Here is a 21,780-nt window from a genome sequence, read left to right as displayed (position 1 = left end):
TTTTTAGTTTAGTTTTGTGATGGTAAGAAGATTTTCAACAGTATACGTTGGATTTGAGCCATGCAGACTAGCGTCAATTCATCAAGAATAAGGTAACACCCACGGAAATGCGATACATATAGCTTTCCTGGCAGTTTTCCCCATGAGCATGATCATAAAACGATGAGCGAATTGGTTCTTCAGTGGATTATGGTGAGTGCAGTGGTTCGTGCTCCTTCATTTTCCTTTATGTTTCTTGTGCTTGTATGAATGACTTTGGGGTGGTCTGTGTTAAGCGTACGTCTAGTTCACACGGAAGAAACCTTGGTCAGTTGAGACGGCATGTTTATAATTGCGAGATATCTCATGTCGTCCTGTAGACAGGTTAGTGCTCAGTGAAAAGTCCTTAATTCATAGACGTATAGAATATGTCTTTTGGACATCAATACAAAATGACCTGCGAGGCGAACAAGTCAGCTTAAAAAGGTGGGTGTATTATAATTAGCTAAGCCAGCTAGAATATGGCTACCAGCGGCATCAAAATGTTTGTCGTGGTGGATGAGTTGGCGAGCTGCGGAATCCATCTGGGCGGGATTTCATCCCGGTCGCGGCAGCAGCTTTTCGATGGAGACGAAAAGCTAAGGTATCCGTGTGCTGTGCTATGCCGGTGCGGGTTAAAGAATTCCAGGGGGTCGAAATTTCCGGAGCCTTCCGCTGCGGCGTTTCTCATAGCCCGAGTCGCTTTGGGACGTTAACTTGTAAACCAATCCAAACCATGAAAGCGTTAAAAAAATAAAGCGTTCTACAATTATATTAAGAGACCTTGTCATATCACATATTATAATTACAAACTGTCCAGGAGGCCTGCTGAGATGTCTATAAGACAGTTTATTTATTTCGCGATCCGCCTAATACAGCCATCCATGCAGCAGAGTAGTTGATGTTGGAATGATGTTGAAAGCTTACTCCATCTTTGAGTTCTCTTTGTGTCCGGTAAGACGTCTTGTAGCTTAAAAAGTTGTGTATTACGTATCTATTGTAGGCTACAAGCTTCATCAGGGTGTTTAGAGATATTTTGCACATTCTCTCGAGACATCTTGTAAACTTTCTGTCTCAGGGGTGAGTAGACGGGTGCAGCGCGGCGTATGGATGGGTTTTCACCTTTCGGCTCAGCCTCGCACGTTGCTCTACACTATGCTCAGTCATAGCCTCCTGGCTCAGTGGTAATGAGGTTTCATACTGAGCTGGCTCGGCAGATATAAAAGTTGACATATAGCATATGTTCAACGTTAATAGAAAAAACTATGGTTGGTGTGTGGGTTAACGTCCAGAAACGGCCTAGGTTACGAGGGACGTGCTGTAATGGAAGCCTTCACGGCTGCCGCCTGCCGCGGCCGGTAAGCGGAAGGGGGTACGAACAGGGGAGGAGGAGGAGGCATTTATAATAAAGAAAAAATATACTCGATTGGCCTATGAGTTTGAGACAGTGTGCAATATCTGTTCTTGTCCTCTCGGTCTTACTGTGAGTCCAATCTGCTCATTATTTTGCGATAGAGAAAGCCCCACGTGCACGGCTTTTCCTACAACCGGCATGGTACAACGCGTTCTGCAGCGCCTGTTCACGTCACCCACGACCGGTCTCGCGCTCTCCATCGCTCTCCCTCGAGACCGGCCGCAAGCCGGCCGTGCGTCACCACGCTAAGTGCGAAGTTTAGGTTTAGCCAGCACGCGCTTCTCGGCCGGCAACGTTGTGCCTTTCTGCCGGTTGCAAATGGCGGCGAAACTGATATTCGGCTCCGCGCTTCTTGTGGCGCTTTTGGCAATCGCTTTCGTTTATTTCGAGCCCATTCCGCGCGAAAAGTACCCCGGTCCCATACGTAAGGTACACAGCGAGCTGCTGAAGTCGGCGAGGTATGTGGGCAGTTTCTTTTGCCGATCAAAGGTAACCGCCAAGGGTGTGTTCACCGCTGAAGAGCTAGCAAGGTACGACGGCAGCGGCGAATCCCTCGGTCTTTATTTGGCCGTGCTGGGACGCGTTTACGACGTCTCCAAAGGCGCTGAGCATTACAGGCCTGGAGGCGGCTACTCACAGTTCGCTGGTAAGTGAACTTCCGCGTGCTGAAGCCGCGCCGTACTCTTTCGGCAATGCGTGCACTTCCTGGTGCGGGGTCACGACTGATGTTTTCGGCGTTGCTTTTTTTTTCAGGCCGAGACGCATCGAGGGCCTACATAACGGGCGAATTCACCGAAGAAGGTCTAACGGACGATCTCAATGGACTGTCGGACGAGAACCTGCTGTCTTTCTCGCAATGGGTGGATTTTTACGAAAAGGACTACACCTTTGTCGGTATGGTGAAAACTCTGCTTCATTCGTGTTATATACATAACAAAAAACAAAACAAAACAAAAAAACTGCTCGTAGCTTTAAACTCTAGGCAGGTAAAGAGGGATTGAAGCTGTGCGAAAGTTTGCTTCGCTTGGTTGTGCATTTTGATGCTTATTAGGTGGTGGAACGTGGACAGGAACGGCGAAAAAGGGGGCGTGGCCTAATTCTTTGCAGCGCCTGGTTTCTTGTGGGAATGCTTTCGTCATAGAAACTATTTCGGAAATTGTGACGTGTATGGGCCTGAACCTACGGCCCATTTGTGGAGCGCAGAGGAGGTGGGCAATGTTTGTCGACGCAAATTACGCAGGTTGTCTTTATTTTTGCATAAAGCTGTTTTTAATTTAGAAATGGCGCCCACACGTACTAACACGTACTATTTGGTCGAAGTCAATAAATAAAAAAATCCACTTTTAAATCTGAGCTGCATTTGAAACCTCTGTTCTAAGTTGAGCCACAGTAGGAAGGCCACAGGGAGAATATTGTCTTCTGCAGTGTATATTATTTAGCTCTGGTTATTGCAGGACCTGATGCTTTAAATCGCTTCACTGAGTTATGTATACTTATCGATCTCTGCTTTTCCTCAGTATGTGCAGTGTCTAGCACAGACTCTTGCATCAAATGAGTTCACCACTGGTGATATTGCAACTGGTGTATTGATTATATTGTGGTGCATGTGCTAAATGGTTGAAAATAGCTCCAATAAGCTAACATAGTTTTGCATAGCTCTCTAATATATCAGTAGCACAATGCTATTGGCAACATAAATGGCCTAAAAATTTTACCATTAAGATTTTTCGTCACCAGCTTTGCTTCTTTCCTTTTATTGAGCTAATCAGGATGAGTCAGCATTGTGCAGACATTTAGACGAGGTGGACACTATCACTGCGTCCAGACTAAGTTTTATTTTGTTGTCCCTGTCGAAGGAGGTTTATAAATAAATTAGAACTGCTTGTGTATCTAAAACTATGAATGTATTCTTGAAATCTCGTTAGGTGTGAATCTAGATTCACATTTAGAATTCCTAATATAGTTGAATGTGTGCTGTAAATTGAGTGATTGCTTTTAAGCTCCCTATCAAATAGCCATTAAGTTCTGAGTTCATTCCATAACATTGCTTTAACAGGAAGGAGAGCTGAAGTTTCCCACTGTCACACGCTTTTGAGGTTTGAATTGTAATTTTGACCTCGGCTGTGTGGTCCAGTGAGGCAGGTTAGAATTTCTCAATAACTGCTCTAAACCGTCTTCCTTTGTTTAATCTGAGGGTTCATCATTTTTTCTTCTCACAACAGGCAAGCTGGCAGGTCGGTACTACACTAATGATGGCCAGCCAACTGATGAGTTGCGGACAGTCTGGGCAGCCATAGAGAGGGCAAAGGAGAAGGAGTACCTGGCCCATGAGAAGAGCAAGATCTTCCCTCCCTGCAACTCTGAGTGGACTCCCCAAAAGGGAAGCAGCGTCTGGTGCAGCAAGAGCAGGTGAGACCCCTGTTTGGGAGCGCTTCTTTCTGATTGAGGCATGCACTCTTGGACCTTGCTAGGGTTGTGTTGTCCTCACCGTGTCAGTACATTTTTGCAGTATCAATGTCAAAGGAAATACAAGGCTTGCCTGAAAAGGCAGACATGCTAAATATCAGTTAATGGCTTATTCGAAGCTAAAACAAACTTGTTTATGTCAAGTGCTTGGTAAACTTCATCTTCCGGGCAACTACTTATTTAGCAATAATGACATTGAAGCTGATCGCTTCGCAAGACAGTTCTGAAATTGTGTTGTTTTCCTCGGGATGTAACCTTCATCAGTGGGGAGGTGCATTCAGTACCAGTACACCAACTTTCGTGCTATAGTAGAAGAGTGGCAATGGCTGTTTTGCCTTGCTTTGTACCACTGGACCGTACTGGTTGTCTCCAAAATGAAAGAATGCCTTGAAGCAGTGTGAATTTCACCATAAGAGAAGGTAACCTGTGCAGTGCAGCAACGCTGTCTCTCAAGCATGTAGCCAGGAATTTTTTTACAGGAGGGGCACAAGGTAATTTGCTGTAGTGTGCTGGGAGTTGCAGGGGAGGTCCTGAAGGGACATTCCTGGCAAGAGAACTGGAAAGACCATGGGAACAAGTGGGGTAGTAAAATTAGCTGAATTTTGAGGGAAGGGGGGTGCATTCCTCCTGCTCTGGTTAGCAAATGCCATCATTGTACAGGCATGCAATAACTGTGGTGCACCGTTGGCAGAAGTGGACTGCCACCGCTAGGAACTGTATAACAAATGGCATGCTGCTGGGAAAGGTCGCATGGGTTTATAGCTAACATTTTTCTCTCGTTCACGTAGTAAACGCTTAAAATCCAGGAGACAAAAACATATGAACATCACTCATTCACTGATGCTTCAGAATGGACAACTTCAGATGTCATACAGATGACATATTGGGGCTCAAAATGGTGTTTGCTTCGTCGGCAACCATAAGGATGGAGTGTGCACATATTTATGACCGAAGCTTGCTTTCGTTTCTGCTTAAATTGTCAGTGCAGTGACAATTTTTTCCATGAAACAGCTTGTGTTCCTGCGGTCGACAGTCCATTGCCAGCTAACTAAAACTGTCACATCTTTTGTTAGAATCTTTAGTCTTATATAATTGTGTAAAGATAGAAAGAGGCAGCAAAGACAATGGAGGTGATGTATCATGTTTATTTGCATGGTGGACCTACTTGCTTAATGAGCCCACTGTAGACTTTTACCATTAAGAATTTGTTTTCTTTTGTAAGAAGATAGTTTCTTTCACCACATTCCTCAGTTTTACACTATCATTACTGTTTGCAGCACAGACTTCAGCAGCACGATAAGATTCTGCACACCAATAACATTACAGTGTGTTTATTTTTCGACGAGAGCTCCTGCAATAGTGGTGCTTGATGAACTTGGTAGAGTGGTAAGGCGCAGTGCACCCTCGATAATAGCCAGCAGTGCTGGTTTTCTTAGCGTTACTGAATACCTGGTTTCGCTAGTGTACACTTAGAAAGACGGGTAGCACTTAAGTATTAGAGAAGAGGGTAGCAGTTCAAACCAGAGCTCTAGAAAACATCTTTTACACTGGAATGCAATGGGGAAAGCAGGACCTTCGGACTCCTAAGCGATTTGCTGAGCTTGGGAGTGAAAATGCCTAACCCCTTTCACACCGTAGCTGACACTTAACATTCACTTGTACGCACTTGTGATCGGGCTGTGAGTGTTTTTCAATCTCGCGTAAAAGCTATGCACATTCTCCAGGGCTGGTGTTCGCTGGTCTCACCAAAGTAGGCCAGCAACATTCACTATCACAAAATCATCAGATTTGCTGTGATAACAGCAAACACCTTTTGAAGCGGCCAATGCCAAAAACTCGCAACATGACTATGACTGACTGCATGCTTTAGTTGACTATAGGTTGGCAGGTGGACGGGCAGTTGGACGTATGACTGACTGTCCCATAATTGTGTGAAAATTTTTTTCTCAGTTTAATGAACCCTTCCCACAAATTGACGTCAACTTTTCTTGAAAAAAGTAGGCTCCTTACGTAAATACCGTATAAGTGTGCCGATGTAGGTCTTTCTATGGCTTTACACTGCCATGTTTAAAAAGTGGTGTATAGTTTCATGCTGCCTTTGCATTCGGGCTGCACTAAAGTTCGATGGCTGGCTTTTCTGTTATTGCTTAGCAGGTACAGGCTATTTCTCATCCCACTTTATTTTTGTTATTATTTTCCTGATTTTGCTGGGATTGAGATCTAAATTGGGAGCTTTTCTTCCCACAGGGGGGAAGTGCTGCTCCAATTGCTCCATTCTGCTCCAAACTGCTTTACCTGCTGCATCCTGCTCCAAAATGCAATATTGCTCCAAAACTGCTCCAAACTGGCTATTTTGAGGTTCTGCCATGAAAGTCAGCAGAACACGGGAACAATATTATTGCGCCAGTGGCAAAGGTATAATGCGTCTTGCGCTGGGCTTAATATGAATGAAGTTTTTGTAAGGGAAGGAAGCATGGGGCATAATAAACAGTTGTTCGCAAGTAAATTTAGTACGAGCCACCGGCGATTAGAAATAATTGCGAAAAAAAAAATGCACTGTGCATGTGACGCAGTACCTCCTCTCAACCTTTTGAATTGCCGGTGTAGAGAAGCGAGATCAGCAAGCGAAGCAGGTAGTGTAAACTACTGCGAGCCGTCAAGAAGGAAACTTGTTCGACTGCAAAAACTGCATGAGTTATTCTAATGGTTCTGCTGTGAAAACAAGCTGGTACTTCACCATCGGGCCTCTCTATCAGTGACAAGCTTGCCAGGCTTACGGCAAACAAAACCATACTTGAAGCACGGTGGGTTGGTACACCAAAGCTGTCAGTCAGTAGGAAGCTTCTCAAGAGTGTTTGGGAAGGCATACGGGGTCTATCGCCAAAATATTAAAAGTGAGCCTCAGCATTGCTCAAGCAAAGAATGATGAACTATTGGCAGGAGGCAGTAAAGTAAAAAAGCTGTAGGATGGATAGGCTACTCTTCAGTGCCATCGTATATATCTTGAAGCCGCTCCAGAATGCCCGAACCCGCTTCCACCCCTGTTTCCACGAAATTTTGCTATTGTTAGGAGTCTTCTGTCTGCTGTGGACAGGCCTTTTTTTTTATTCCAGTGCGGAACAGATTATTTCGCATAATTTTGCTACTTAGCATGCTGAGAAAATTAGCCTCGTGACGGTATTCAGCCAGCTTTTAGAGCATGCTACCTTAGAGCCACATTTATGACTGGCCGCGCATACACAATCTGCACATATTTTCAAGTGCAGTATAACAGACATCACTTCATGCACATTTTGACGGATTGCAGCCATTGTGTTTCCTCTTCAGTTCTTGATTGCCTTGTGGCTTTTGCACATTTGGGCCTCTGGGGGGGGAGGATTCGCGGAGCAGTTATCTAAAAAAAAGGACGACTTTTCTGTCCTGACAGCCCATATTCGAGACCATGTACGCGAGGAACTCGTCAAAAATTGCGCACGTCATCCAAGCCTTGCTGTTGTTCTTGTAGTGGCAGGGCAGGTAACGTATATTCTTTAGGCAACGTGGGTTTCGAAATTTGCCGATGACCCACGGCTTCATCATCTCGGAGCCATCCGAGTTGCAACACAACAAAACGGTGAGACGGTCTTTGCTACATTTTCCGCCGTGGCAAGCCTCGCCTTTCAAGCTAAGCGTCTTCGAGGGCTGTACTTTGAAAAAGAGGCCCGCTTCATCGGCATTGAAAATGTCCCTAGGCTCGTAGCCGTCAATAATGCGCGCCACGGTCTCTTTCCAGCTGCCTACAGTAGCCACGTCCACGCTTGCGGCCTCCCCATTCACGGTTCGGTAGCAAATTCCGTGCCTTCGTTTAAATCGGTCGATCCAGCCGTTTGACGCACTGAAATCGACGATCCTGAGCTTGTCTGCTATCTCCAGTGCTTTTTTGCGCAAAATGGTGCCATCAAAGTTAACACCTGCAGCTCTGGCTTGCTTGAACCATTTGTACACCGCCTCGTCAAGCTGCACGTGCTCCGCACCGCGGGCTTGCTTGCTTTTGATGTCAAAGGACCGGGCATTTGCTTCGATCTCGTTTCTTTTCGAAACAATAGAGTTGAAGGTGGATGGCCTAAGTCCCAGTTCCTTAGCGATGCACACCCGCTTCCGCGTTGGGTTTGCATCCACAGTGCGGAGAATATTCAGTTTATCCTCCAAGGATAGCGCTTTGCGCTTTCTTGATGCCATCTTGCTGTATTTACGTGCTGAACGGTTGGCACGCGCCAGGTGGGCGATTGAGTGCGCTGGACGCGTGTGCACACGACCGCGGAACGAATTCACAGCCGGAAAATACACTCGGAAAGAGTCCTAAGCTCGGCAATCGGGAAGTCAGTCGCACACACACCAACTGCACAAAGGATGGAGCATGGAGTAATGAAAGACAGCAAGACGCAAAAAAAAAAAAAGTGCAACTACTGCTGCTGATGATGATGACGCAGCCTGCCCAAGCGTCACTAGTGCCCTCTGTAGACACGCCAGCAACGCTAGGCCAAGCCAGGCCAAGTCAATTCACCGAAAAAGTAAACATGGCCGTCGCTGCTTGTTTTTCGGGTTGGCTTGGGGTGCGAGTTCACAACGTATCATGCGGGAACGTGTCCCAAGCTACGACGTAACAGCAGGGTTTCTAATACATGGAAGTCTATGAGAGTCATGCTGGGACTCGACCACAAGGACGTAGCAGCCGGGAAAACGCAGCACCCGGGAACGCAACAGCGGGGTTCTAGTGTATCTTGGCAGTTGGAATTCAGCGCCCATCTGTTGAAGTCATAAATCGGTGATCTGACGCACTCCACGTCAATGCACTTTTTAGTTTGCAGGAGGTGACTTGTGGCATGTGACGCATTTGCGATGCCAAGGTCTGGACACTTGAAATCTCCGAACTGCATGCATGCAGGTCTTGCACTTGCAAGAGAGCTTCCCTACAAGAAAGCTGCCCTGCACTATTGTGCTAAGGTGCGCTGAAGCTGTCTTGCGGGGGGGGGGGGGGGGGGGGTGCAGTGTCTTCTGTAGAAGCTTTTCTTTTCCTTTTCTTTCCTCGGGGAGTAGCAGACTTCTTCAGAGTCCTTTTGTGTAGGGTCTCGTGGTTTGCTGCTGGTGCAATATTTCATCCAGGAGAACTGACACGTGAAGTGGTTTGTGCTGGGACGTCTTGTTTCTTTTTTTTTTTTTTTAACTAAATATTTTAGGAAACCAGCCAAATGTTTCCACATTCCACATTGTTCATATTATCCAGTACTAATTCATCTTAGCCTGGTTTGTCTCAGCAGGAATCTACCATGCTCATTAGTAATTTGGTTATTGGCTTGTATGCTTCTTGTGTCTGCCTTTAAACTGTTGTGTTTTATCCAAATATGAAGAATATTTTGGTAGCTATCTTTGTTCACATGTGTGCATAACTTCTATTGCAAGGCATGTGGAAGATTTCAGTATGGAAATGATGGCCATAGTTGGGAAAGCTTAGCGGCATCCATCATGTCTGTTGTTATGATAGTGACTGCCTCATGGTTTCAAGAAGATCCATTGTCTACTTGCCTTGCAAGAGAAGTTTCAGGTTGACTGCAAGTTCATTAATTCTCAGGAATGATCCTGACGCTAATTTCGGATTATAAACTATTTATTGTATCTTATTCCTGATATGCCAAAGAACTAAACCTCAAAGGTCTAGCTTCGTCGGAGCTGCAGATATTTTTAAAACTCGTATTTTCGTTTCTTTGTGTACAGCTTGCTGATCTGGCAACTGGCGCAGCCGGGGACGACATAGGCTGACACCGCGTTGCTGCATATTTTGTGAACAAGCAGCATCAACTGCGGTTACGCGAAGCCGCTAATTTAGGCCAAACATCAGTCATTCCGCTTACCGAGGTTACTGCAAACTGAGCGTTTCGTCTATCTCTGCTAGCGCTTTTAACATAGGGAATAGCAGCACCCATGGGCAGGATTCAGATGTACATCGGCGCCCAAGTACGAAAGGTGCACGAGGTGACCCGCTCGAACAGTGTACACGTACACTGAAACACGTCTCAAAAGCAATTCATAAAATGTGCAATGTATATAGGGCCGTTTGATGGCGCTTTTATACAATCTTCGGGTACCACCCGATAGTGCAGCAGTGTAGTGTATAGGGTGCGGCGCACTACATCGAGGCACCCAATAACTTGTCCCATCTTAGCAGCATCATTTACGCTGCTCGTTGTCAGGCCCAAGACTGGTCCTAGCCGCATCATAAAAGCAGACAAGCTCATGAAGCTTACAGCACTAGATGTCGCAAGCTTACAGCAATGGCGCCCGCGAGCGCAAAAATCGACGGCGCTCTGGCCGTCAGCTTCTCCCTCACTAGGCCTAAATTACTTCGCATCAAAGCCACAGCGGATGGCACTTTGTAATAGATCAGCGAGGTGTTTTAGTAAATGGACCACCAGACCATGAAACTTCTTTACTCTCAGCCCCACTGTTTCGTAGTAAAGGGAATGATTACTTTCAGCGGCGCCTTCACAGTGGAGCTAGCTATAGTGTAAAAGAACACTGCCGCCGCACCCTCTGTGAGCAAAAACTCCCACGGTATGGATTGACATTTCACGAAAAGCATTCAGTTTTGAAATTCCTTTTTCGTGATCCTATTATTATTACTGCGAGAGAAACAAATTTCAGCATGCTTTTCTGACACTGGAGCAAGGGATCCGCTGTATCGCTGCCTCGGACGGCCTGTGCGGTCGGCGCGGCTGTGCTAACGGCTGGGGGGGCAGTGCTGCCATAGGATGATGACGGTGGTCACGCCGAAGGTGCTATGCCTGGGCAAGAACTTAATCATGCTTCACTACAGTCTGTGTTCTGTTTTCAGAAATATGCAGAGTACACTTAGTGGGAGTCATGTTAACCAGCGCGAACACTGCACAGTGTATTGGCAGTTTATCGGCACTGGCACAGCAGTAAATGATGCGGTGGTCGGTGTTGCTCTGTGACGTAACCAAGCATTTCAACATGGCGATCGCTTTCGGTGGGAGGAGTTTCGCTGTGTCAGACTCAGCCACTTTTTTTTTAAATAAGGAATGCGTCTAGGGCGCTCAAATTATGGAAATAGAATAACAAGGTCCAGTATTATCTGTCAGACTACAAAATTGTAATATATTGGTTGATCGTGGCACGGCCCCTTTAAAGCCAAGAGAGGGTAGTAGTGCAGCTCGTATTGCAAACCCTCTGTCTGTGTTCGTGGGGAGGTAGCCAAATGAGTGTCAGAAAAAAATTAGTTATTTCTGCCAATGAACTGTGTGGTGTTCTTCAGTCCTGTAATCTTACTTACCATGTGGGTCAATGTTCTAGATCAGCTGCTCTGCTTAAGAAGCATGGGCACAACATGCAGGTGACATCTGCTGTTCATCCCAAGCAAAATGCAGTGAAATGTTAATTCACTCTACGTTAGTAAGGAAATTCGGGTCATTTGGACTGCCACTGGATTTCCTGTTGACTTCTGTGTTGACCAGAAGCTTGTTTATTCAGAAGTTTGGGAGCTGGCATTGCTCAGTTTGGATGGGCTTTTAGAGTAGTACCATGTTGAGGTGTGGCTTGGTTGACAAGCAGTCATCGAGATATTTGTCCACAGGCTTGGAGCGCATGTCATATTACATTGTTTCCCAAGCTCCTCTGTTGTGGGCACAATTGTAGACATGCTGACTGCCAGTGAATATTAGGCCTGGTTTGGTTCTTCCTGGACGGTGAGGTAAAGAGCGACGATGAAATATGGATAGCAACACTACTTGAGGTAGCAAAGAGGTTAACTGAAGTTTATACACACAATATTTATGGTAACGACAGCAATGTTGGGCAAAACGCGGACCTGGCTACTTCGGCCTAACCGAAGATGACTTATGAAGCCTTAGCTCTCAATTGGTAGTGCTCAGAACACTAAACTAGGTTTTCAGGCTCAGTTTCCATGCCTCGGGGCCCAGCCCACATTCGAATTGTAGCCTCTTGCAGCAAGCATCAGCATGATTAGTTACTTGCTTCTTTTCGATGGAGGCGAAAAGCAAGGCGCCCGTGTGCTGTGCGATGTCAGTGCACAACTGCACGTTAAAGAACCCCAGGTGGTTGAAATTTCCGGAGTCCTCCACTACGGTGTCTCTCATAGCCTGGGTTGCTTTCGGACGTTAAATCCCACAATCCAACCAACCTACCACACCCCTTTTGACTCCACTAGTACTAATAATTCTCTCCCGAGACATCTGTGCAAGCGAGAAGAGTATGAAAAAGAAGTAAAATCATGCAAACGGCAGTGACTCAAGCAACCGCAATTGGCTTGCCAGACTACGGGTTCTGCCCCGCAGCCTTAACCTGTACACAGGCCCCTCTCTTGCAGAGAGAGGGGGAAAACAAACCAACAGGAGAACGCAACCTTTCCTTTCGGCCTGTGTCGCCTATGCGTCGACACCGCACCTGGTCACTTCAATGCCACGTTTGTCAATTCTAATTTGGCGTTGTCTTTTTGACACATCTCTCCTGTACTTCTTGTGCCACGCATTGCGATAAGTGGCTGTTGCCTTGGCCTGCCGGTTCCCCTAAATCTAAACCATCAGTGACCTTCGCCTTTGCAAGTGCCTTATTGTGGCTGACACGACAATGATCAATGCACCTTTTTCAATGCCTTTTTCAGTGCGCCTCGTTGTTCCAATCTCGGCTCACCGGTCGTTAGACCCTGTTACTCTGGTCATTCTAACGGCCTTCGTATACATGCCGTTCACCTTGCACCATGCCACTACCTCAGTGCTGACAAGCCTCTTTGTATACTATTTATACGCCAGGAACCACTGTAACAGGCAGGCTGACACTTGGTGGTGTCCGCCAACTTACCGCATGCCTACACCTACCCGCCATTCCTGCAGATACTGTAATTCTTCCCTTTTCCCTGCAGGGCGCTACGCATGCATTGATACAAAGGGCCCTTGTGGTGAAGCAGGCAGATGATGGGTGATGGAACATTGTTGTGCTGTCCCTTGAAAGTAGCAATAAAAGTTCGGTCCACATGAATAACTGTCTTAATGCAAACATCCTTGAAAAAATTCAGTGACCGATCAAAAAGGTTTCAAGTGAGAGAGTGTCATGGAATGCCTTACTCATCTCCAAGAATGTTATCTAGCTTCTATGACTGCATCTCTACTGGTGTCTCTCTTCTCAGAGTAATGTTCTCAAGGCATTTCAGTGCTATTATTTGCCTTTTGGATGTCTGTACGTGTCTTAACATTGAAGAACTGTTTCACACTGTGACAAATTAGCCTTGGTTATTGAAGTTTTTATTTTGTATCTGAAAACGTAATCAATGCAGAACATTTTATGCGCAACCTTTAGAAACTTCCAACATTTCCAACATTTTGTGCAAAAAGTATTTATTAACTAGTATTTTATATTTTATGATATTTGCATTTCTTTCCAACTTTCGCTGTCGTTCTCACTACTTTTTTTTAATTTATAATATTGTTTTTATTACAATTCCACATTCATTCTTCAGGTGTGCATCATTCAGAAGAATGTTTATGCTCAATGATACGCTTGTATACTTTCCAGCATTCTTCAACTAAAATATTTGGAGAAAAAGTACTTTTTGTAACCCCCTCTAAAAGCTCCAGTTTATGAGGCAGCAAATACATTTTTGTTGTGCAAGATATATTTCAGTTAAAGCATTGAAGCTACTAGATGCTTTATGCTCTAAGACAAGTAAAGGTTTGTGTAAATATGTTTATATTATTTCCAAATTTCAGTAATATATTTTTTTCTCTCAATTTTTCATCATAGTTCATCATCATTTTCATCATCATCATTTTTCATCATCTCATTTTTCATCATAGTTCTAATTTGGGAGATAGAATTTTGCATTACAGTGTAATATTTTGACTTGAAATGCATATTTGCAAATAATAAAACGGGGAGAAATATATTTACAAAAAAGGATTAAAGATATATACAGTGAGAGACAGGCAATAAGGGCCCAGCGTTGGGTGCACTTCTTCCTCTTCACCTTCCACACACGAGAGCGCCACTTTGTCCTCATCATTTTCCACCTGGGACGTAATCCCCGGGAACGAATGCACCGTCCTGGTGCTAAGAGGCGGACGTAGTAGCGGTGGGGTATGGCTTGAGACGAACCACATGAACGTCGCAAGTTGCAGGGCGGGCACACGTTGTTGGAAGATTGAAGGGCAGTAACCTCATGGGTTACGGTGGTCACCTGAAGGAGCAATGTGTATATTTAGCTTCATTATAGTGTGCTTTGTGCTAATGTAACCTGCATAGTATATTCCTGTCAAAAATTACACAGAACTTGTAAAAATGCCTCTCTTTCCTGTGGTATGCAAAGGGCATTTGGTGGAAGTGTGGTATCTCGCTTTGGTGAGCAATTTTCGTTATAAATTCACATGAATGGTTTTCTGGCAGTTTTGGAGCAGCTTTTCAGTAGTTCAGAATTCGGATAATTCGGGCCTGAAATAATAAGGTTTTGCTGTAGTCTTTCTTGTGTGGTGACACTGCTTACTTAGTTATTGGAAACGGAGCACATATACGGGTATCATAGTTGTCATTCTTATACCTCTGTCACACGAGCAAATTTAATGTCGTTCGGTTTCTTTCGGTGCTACATGGTAAAATATAATGTCATTCGCAAATGGTGGCAATTACGATCAGCTATAAAAAAATGCTGCACTTAAGGAACACCAGTGCACATAAAAGGCGTTTGAAATCACTGTGTAACATTTTAATGCTGATCAAAACATTTCTGTACGATAATTCAAGCGAAAAACATTACTTTTGGCTGTGCTGTAGCACGTTAGCCATAAAAATCCAAGCCAAGTATTGAGTCACCCACAAATCCGATAAATGTAAACAAACAATATGGCTGAACACAGCGGAGTGGGGGTACACAGTGCGGAGACGCACGGAGACATGTAGAGCATGCAATTGGCATCCAAACTGTGAGGCGCCAGTCAAAACTTTAAATAGTTCCGAGATAAATATACGGGGAGATGTGGCTACCAGGGAACACAGAGCCCAATATGATCGTGAGTTGCTGCCATGACTGGACCACTGCTGTGACCGAGAGTAATGCTGTTCCGCGAGAGCCTGCAGTGCTAATAATTTTACACCTAAATTAGCAGGTTTTAAAACAAAACTTTAGAAATATAATTTTTAAATTTCAATGTGCGTAGAATATGTTATTGCGTTACTTGTTTCTGCTGCGTATCTGGCGTCAAGAGTACACATTCGGTTCGCGATCGAATGCGAATGAGTTCTCCAAACTCATTCGATGAAGGATGTCATTCGAACCTAATGATATTAAATTTGCTCGTGTGACAGAGGTATTAATTTAACAAGTTGTTTTAGGCTTGCTAGCTGCAGTGAATGTGGAAGAAAGTGTAGAAATGCTGTCATCTGCGTAAAAAGCATGCAGTAACCAGACGTTCTTAGCTCACCTCTTGCCCCGGGGTTATAGTTACCAGGGTGCGTTGGAACCACCTTTGATGTTCTTTTCCAGGCCAGGCAGGCCAGGATGGCGAAGTCAGCGAAAGCCAGCTTTGCTTTGCAGTGTAGTTGTCAACTACTGTCCTTTAAGTAATGCACGCTATTATGAATGTGCACTTTGCATTCTGCCTTTGAAGCGCATTAATTTTGTTGTTTATTTTCAGTGGTGGAGTGGAACGCAGCTGGGCTGGGGTGCCGCGCCAGTACTTTGAGCGTGACACTGGCTCTATTCGGTGCGTGTGCGTCCGCACGACAGGACCACCTTCGAACCACCCTGAAGGTAAATCGCACAGGAACCGCGGCGACTTGGACGACCCCCACCTCAAGGAGTACCCGGGCTGCCCTCCCACTTCCGACACCTGCAAAGTGCCGGACTCCAATTAAGGTGTGCTCCGAACAGGAGGGGACAACAATGGCAGGGGACCTCCTCACATTGACTTTTAGATTTTTACTTCGCACAATTGTTTCTCTGTTTCTTGCTCTGGTGGTGCCATGTTAGCAAAATGCATGTTTGCAGTAATACAGTGTTACTTCTACCTACAGTGGAGTAGAAAAAGAAAGACCAGTTTTTGGGATGAATAACTTTTTTGTCCTTGAATTACTTAAGTCATCAAGGACAAAAGGCAGTACAAGGCAGCGCTTCATGTTTGAATGCCCTTGTCTGGCGTCGTTAATTCATGTGTCCTTTTAATGTAATGGCTGAATCGTGTATAGTAACTCCTAATGTCAATGAGATGAAAAGTGTGCTTCAACAGAGTGGCTTCACCTCAGTTGTGTGCAGTGCATTCTATGTTGCATTGCTCAGTGCCACAGGACCTTTATTGCTATGGTAATGCCATGAAGGCTTTTTAACAACCTTGGGAGGCAGAATCTTGTTCAGTTTGTGCAAGAGCAGTATTGTGTAATGTAGTGGACCGCTTTAGTGCAGTGTAAAGCTTAAGCCTTTATGGAACATGCTTTTACTGCATGCTTGGGGGTATAAAAGTCAGTAATTCATCACATTATTCCATAGTGCATAGCTACCTCGAATCTTATTAAAAATGTCTGTATTTCAGGAAAGTTGCGTGAAGGTGGGTGTGTCAATTTTTATTTAAGGTTAAGGCAGAAGAATGCAATAAATTCCTTCGACTTCCAACACATTTATCCATTTAACAGGGCACGTGCTCGCTGCAGTCGGCACTCGTAATAACGATTTCATTTTGAATAGTCAATCAGAAGTTAGCCACAGAGTGCCATGGCTGTTGTGCTTTACTTCACTAGCACTAAACGTGCCACTTGCGAAAAACCATGAAGCCTGTTGATCACAAGGCTCGTGCAGCATGTTGATGTCTGCGTTGAAGAAGCAGGAAGCTCCGTTCCGGCCTCAGTGCAATCTGCTTGTCAGAAGGCTTGTGCGTCGTGCTCATGGTGATGTTGAAGAAGCCAAAATTCATTTCTAGCGGTTCCTAGGTGCTAATGGTGTTCTTTCGCCATCGCCTGTGAAGAAGCCGTCATGTCTAGGTGAGGCCTTCAGGGCATCAAGTGTAGCAGAGTGGGTCTAGAGTGTGGACTCAGTGGCTCTGTGCCAGCAGCAACATATGGGAGGAACGGGCATCATGTGAAAACCACACAAAGTTGAGCAAAGTAAAATCAAGACAACCAAAGCTAAGTAAAGGCAAAACGAGCTAGTGCGCCGAAGTCGCATTTAGCTTAGCCAGGTGAGAAGATAGTCATATTTTTTATCAGATAAGCACAAGGTGGAAGGAAGGGAGGAGTAGGAGAACCTCTTTCTTCTTTTGTTCATGTATTTTATCTAAAGCTGAGCACCAGGCTAGCAGGAATGCTTATACACATTGAAAATCAAGTGAAAATGCAGTCTGCAACTTAATGTTTAGCCTGTCGTGCCTGTGACACGTGCAACAGTGTTGTGCTTGTGAAGAGGTTTGTTAGAAGTGTGGCAGCAATTTTTTTATTCATTGCAGTTGGTTTAAAGCAATTGCCTGTAGTGTTTATGATTGTTAGGTGCATATTGGAGTATGCTGTAGATTATGCGCTACTTTGTTAAGTTTTTCAGGGCTTTTCCACATTAAAATTCACGAAGCAAAAGATGCCTGAAAACTAGTGCGCCACTAAATTACTGCTTTCATTTATGTTTATTTACTGTGTTTACTTTGTGAGCCACTTTTTCTTTTATTGCAGCTAAAAATTTATAGAACAAATGTGATGATGTGCTGCATAAAATGGGGCTTTTTGAGATGCAAGTTTTTCTTTATTATTTATTGCCTTGAGTGCTTGGATAGCCATTACGCTTGCTATGCGGATGGTTTATGTGCCTTGTGATGAATGAAAGTTTAACAGTGATACTGAACAGTGAATTTACTGTATGGTGAAGACCTGGTGTAGTTTTGGGATAGGCTCTATTTCACTGGGCAAATTTGCAGAACAAATTCGTTGGAGAGCGCCCGAAAATGGTTGGGCTTAGTCTTGTTAGGGCTACTGAGAAGCTGTAATTTCCGCGTCTTTGGGATGCTTGGCTTGGCCAAAGCGACTCGGGCTTGAAAGACGTCATAGTGTAGGGCTCTGGAAATTTCGACCACCGCAGTACACGACGCCACGCTTTTCACCTCCACCAAAAAGTCGCTGTGGCCGGGATTCTATCCCGCGTCCTTGGGGTCTTCGGGATACAATGTTAAGGAACAATATTGTTACTTTGTGTGGGCACCTAATTGCTGGAATATCTACAGGTGACAGAGTGAATTCCTCCCGTGAAGTTTGCAGTCTTTCATTTCACATGAGAACTGTCATTGAAAGCTGGAAGTTTTACCCGGTATTCCCTTTGTTGCCGAAGCATTATTGTGCCGATGAATCTAAATTTGTCTGATCTCATGTTTGCAAAACTTTTGCAAGGATTGTGAGGAACATGTTCTTTTTACTGTTGTTTTAATGCTTGTAGGTCAATTGAAAGGGCATACTGCACAATTCATGCAGCTTTCTTTGGCATCTTGACTTTGTGGAGTATTTTATCATGTTGGTGTTTGCCGTAACTGCAACTGGGCATGAAGCCTGCAGGCTTGTATAATTGTTGTGAAGTGGAATTGAAAGGCCTGTAACTTAAAGTGATGTTCAAATGGTCGTTATGGATGGCGGTACGCAGAGTGTGTGTTTGTACTTTTTTACGTGCAAATGTCTGTTATTTACCTGACTGGATAAAGATAGCTGTAGCTTGTAATAATCTAATGAAAAATTGTAATGCGATATTTGCATGGTGGCTGCTCTCTCTCTGCTGCTGTATGCCATCCGTAGTGCAGACACAGATGTAGATACTGCTCGTCAGCTGCTACTTGACAGAAGTCTTAACTGGGGCATTGTAGGAGAGTAGCACACAAAATATTTTATTTCGCAGTTTAGTAATCTCATCCACGCTGTGTCTGACCTGGTCCTGTGGCTAAAGTAACACTGCACTTGTTTCTTGATCTCTACCTGTAATGTTTTGGTAATGTTTTTATTAAAATTAATCTGTGTTCTTACTTTGCATAAAATGTCTTGATTTCATTTCTTTGCTGGACTCTGGTGTAAATGGATGATTTTTTATGCAAGTCTGTGGTTGAACTTGCACACGGTCTTGACTTGTGCAATGCAGCCTTCAGCAACGCTGTCTGACTTTTAAGTGGTATTTGGATGCCACCGAGACCTTGAATCGCTCAAAGTTCATTGCATTCTGCATTGGGGGGCCGCTATTGGTTGTTGCTGAGGCGTCTACAGTCTCGCCCGTTCCTTGGGGCATGCGTACGAGGAAGGCGCCGTCCACGAGGTGGAACTTGTAGCCCTCGAGGCACATAAGGTACCCCTGCGAGAGAAGGAATAAAACAATTAACTCTAAGAGGCACGCTTGTACATTGCTGCTGTGACAGAATGGCGGGCAAGACACATAATCCATGGGAGCAGTGTGCTCGTGTTGAGGAAGAGCCCGTAGAAATTAATCTGGCTGTGAAGGTGTTAATAGCAGGTCCAGTGTATAGAACCTCTCATAAGCCTCCATGTAAGATGTGAATGCCTGTTTATAGAGAAAGGCTTACTCGTGACTTATTTGAAGCTGACAGTGGATGACGATATGCAAAGGATCTCGTCAAGAGTACATAAGCATAAAATCAGCATTAGGAAATAGCGCATTCCAGGCACCCCTCCTAGGCTGTCTAAACAGCATGCTGTACATGCTATTTATTATAGTGACAGCGCACTACTTGTGCGCTTTTTTGTACGTTTGCACGGTCACTCACGCACAATGCCGTTCCAAACTGCACCCTGACACACTCACGATGAGCTTTCTGTCGGGAATCTCGGTTTTCCTCGGACCTTGGAACGGGTATGGCAAAAGTACTACTGGCCCAAGCTTGCTGCTATTGTTCAGCGCAATGTTAAGACGTGCCGGGACTGTCAACGTGGGAAGACACCGCCTGTCAAGCCGGCCGGCCTGCTGCCGCCTATTGATCCTCCGTGAGTACCTTTTCACCAAGTCGGTATAGACTTGCTCGGGTGATTTCCTACGGCGTCATTGGGCAATCGGTACATTATAGTCGCCACTGATTATCTCACCCGCTATTGTACGAAAGCTCTTGTACGAAAGTCCTTCGTCACAGTGCACCTGTGATCGTTTTAACTGGCAGGGGCACGGTATTTACTTCAGCTCTAACCCAGGAAGTGATGCGGCTGAGTGGCACTTGTCATCACAGAACAGCTTACCATCCTCAGACGAATGGCCTTAATGAGCGACTCAATAAGATCATCACCGATATGCTTTCTATGTACGTCGACGAATACCATAAAAACGGATCAGATTCTATCGTATACAACAGTGCAGTCCAGGAAACGACCCTGCTCACCGTTTCGTTTGGTGTACGGTCGAGAAGCCGCCGCCATGCTGGACGCAATGCTACTGTCAGATGTTGCCCACCCATCGGTTGCCGGCGCTGACCAATTCGTGCAGCATGCTAAGGCCGCTCGCCGTCTGGCTAGACTGAGAGTCCGGACACAGCAAAGCTAAAGATGCTCAATGTTATAACCTTGGTCACAGGGAGGTAATTTACAACGATCAAGTTTGGGTGTGGACTCCTGTTCTCCAGCGGGGTCGCTCCGAGAAGCTTCTGCGCCACTACTTCGGCTCGTACGAAGTACTGCGGAAACTCAGCGACGTCACCTACGAAGTGATTCCGCAAAGAACTGTTGGCTTCTCCCGACGGCTAGCGCAATCAGAAGTCGTACACGTAGCCAGGATGAAGCCCTTCCACTCCCGCTTGGTCAAGCCACGTGTTTTTTTTTTTTTTTTCTTCCTGTGACTGTCCTTCTTCATGTGAACGCGACATTCACACCGCCTACGGTTCTGCTCGACCTCGCCACTCGGCATCGGGACGAAATGTTATTACTGGTGCCGCCATGTGATCGAGCTCGGGGGACTGGCACGCGCTCGTCTTCTCCGCTCGTGGAGCTAGTGGATCTCGCTCGCTAGTCGGTTAGCCAGCCGTGCCTTCTTTTGCAGATGCTTGTGCGTTGACGTAAATAAACCTGCCTACTTAGTTCTACCGGCTTCTGTGAGAATATACAGCTGCTCCAGAAGTTATTCGCGAAGGTGGTACACTTGATCTGCCGCATTTGCAACAGACGCACGGGATCTAGGAAAGTGACAGCATACGAATTGTGCAAGCGCTGCTAATCAGCCGTGTAACATTTCCCGTACTTTATCAAATGCGTAATTTAAGGGAGCCCAATCGCCTGAACATCCTTTCGCGGTCGGGGGAGCCCCCGTACACCTTTACAGACCGCCTGCTCCAGGTCGCCCTACACAACACGGCAGAAGGAAGACCAAAGGACCAGCCAGCTTACGCGCCTTCGAGACGAGAGTGGGCCGCGCCGTTCTGCCCCGGCTACTCTGAGCTAACCACACTGTTTTTGCTGGAAGTGCAATGCCATTCCGCCCAAACTGGCGGCTAAGATCACAGTTTCGCCATGCAGCCTGAAAAAACGTGCACCCCGAGCTCCACGCTAGCCGTAGGATAGACAAAGTCTGGGCACTTCTGCGCCAATACAGCCGTGACAAAAACGTCCTGTATGTCGACGCTTCCGTTCGGGTAACGAGCTCGAGCACGACGGCAGAGGAGACTGCCATATTGGCCTCGAGATCGAGCAGAGTCGCCACCTTGCGGCTCAGCGGCGAAACCTACTCAGTGTGGATGCGTTTTCGCGTCGCGTGCCAGCCCGCAGTGATTTACGCGCGCGTGCGGCGTGTACAGGAGTGTTTTTGTTTGTTTCGCGGTTCCTGTGAGCTTTTGCTTACCTATATGCCTCTTGCAAAATAAATATGTGCAGTCTATAACCCCACG

At 45.6% G+C, this 21,780-nt stretch overlaps 1 protein-coding gene across 1 annotated transcript; it reads left to right on the top strand.

The window, feature by feature from the left end:
* The first annotated feature begins 1,650 nt into the window (after window positions 1-1,650).
* LOC146196459 (neuferricin-like) lies at window positions 1,651-18,945 on the top strand. The gene is made up of 4 exons (XM_084598198.1): window positions 1,651-2,078; window positions 2,186-2,326; window positions 3,655-3,841; window positions 15,592-18,945. The coding sequence occupies exons 1-4, from the start codon at window positions 1,751-1,753 to the stop codon at window positions 15,809-15,811; spliced, it is 876 nt and encodes a 291-aa protein (XP_084454324.1). The 5' UTR covers window positions 1,651-1,750; the 3' UTR covers window positions 15,812-18,945.
* The last annotated feature ends 2,835 nt before the right edge of the window (window positions 18,946-21,780 follow it).

The sequence above is a fragment of the Amblyomma maculatum genome, chromosome 3 (assembly GCF_055883805.1).
Source record: "Amblyomma maculatum isolate TAMU_Amacu chromosome 3, ASM5588380v1, whole genome shotgun sequence".
Classification (NCBI taxonomy): domain Eukaryota; kingdom Metazoa; phylum Arthropoda; class Arachnida; order Ixodida; family Ixodidae; genus Amblyomma; species Amblyomma maculatum.
Note: the sequence above shows the minus strand (reverse complement) of the source record. Positions and strands in the feature narration are given on the sequence as shown.

What these genes read in the sequence shown, in the direction of transcription:
- LOC146196459 (XM_084598198.1), top strand. Translation starts at nt 1,751, where the DNA reads ATGGCGGCGAAACTGATATTCGGCTCCGCGCTTCTTGTGGCGCTTTTG. An exon ending in AAAGGACTACACCTTTGTCG is followed by an intron (nt 2,327 to 3,654) that starts GTATGGTGAAAA and finishes TTCTCACAACAG; the next exon opens with GCAAGCTGGCAGGTCGGTAC. An exon ending in GTCTGGTGCAGCAAGAGCAG is followed by an intron (nt 3,842 to 15,591) that starts GTGAGACCCCTG and finishes GTTTATTTTCAG; the next exon opens with TGGTGGAGTGGAACGCAGCT.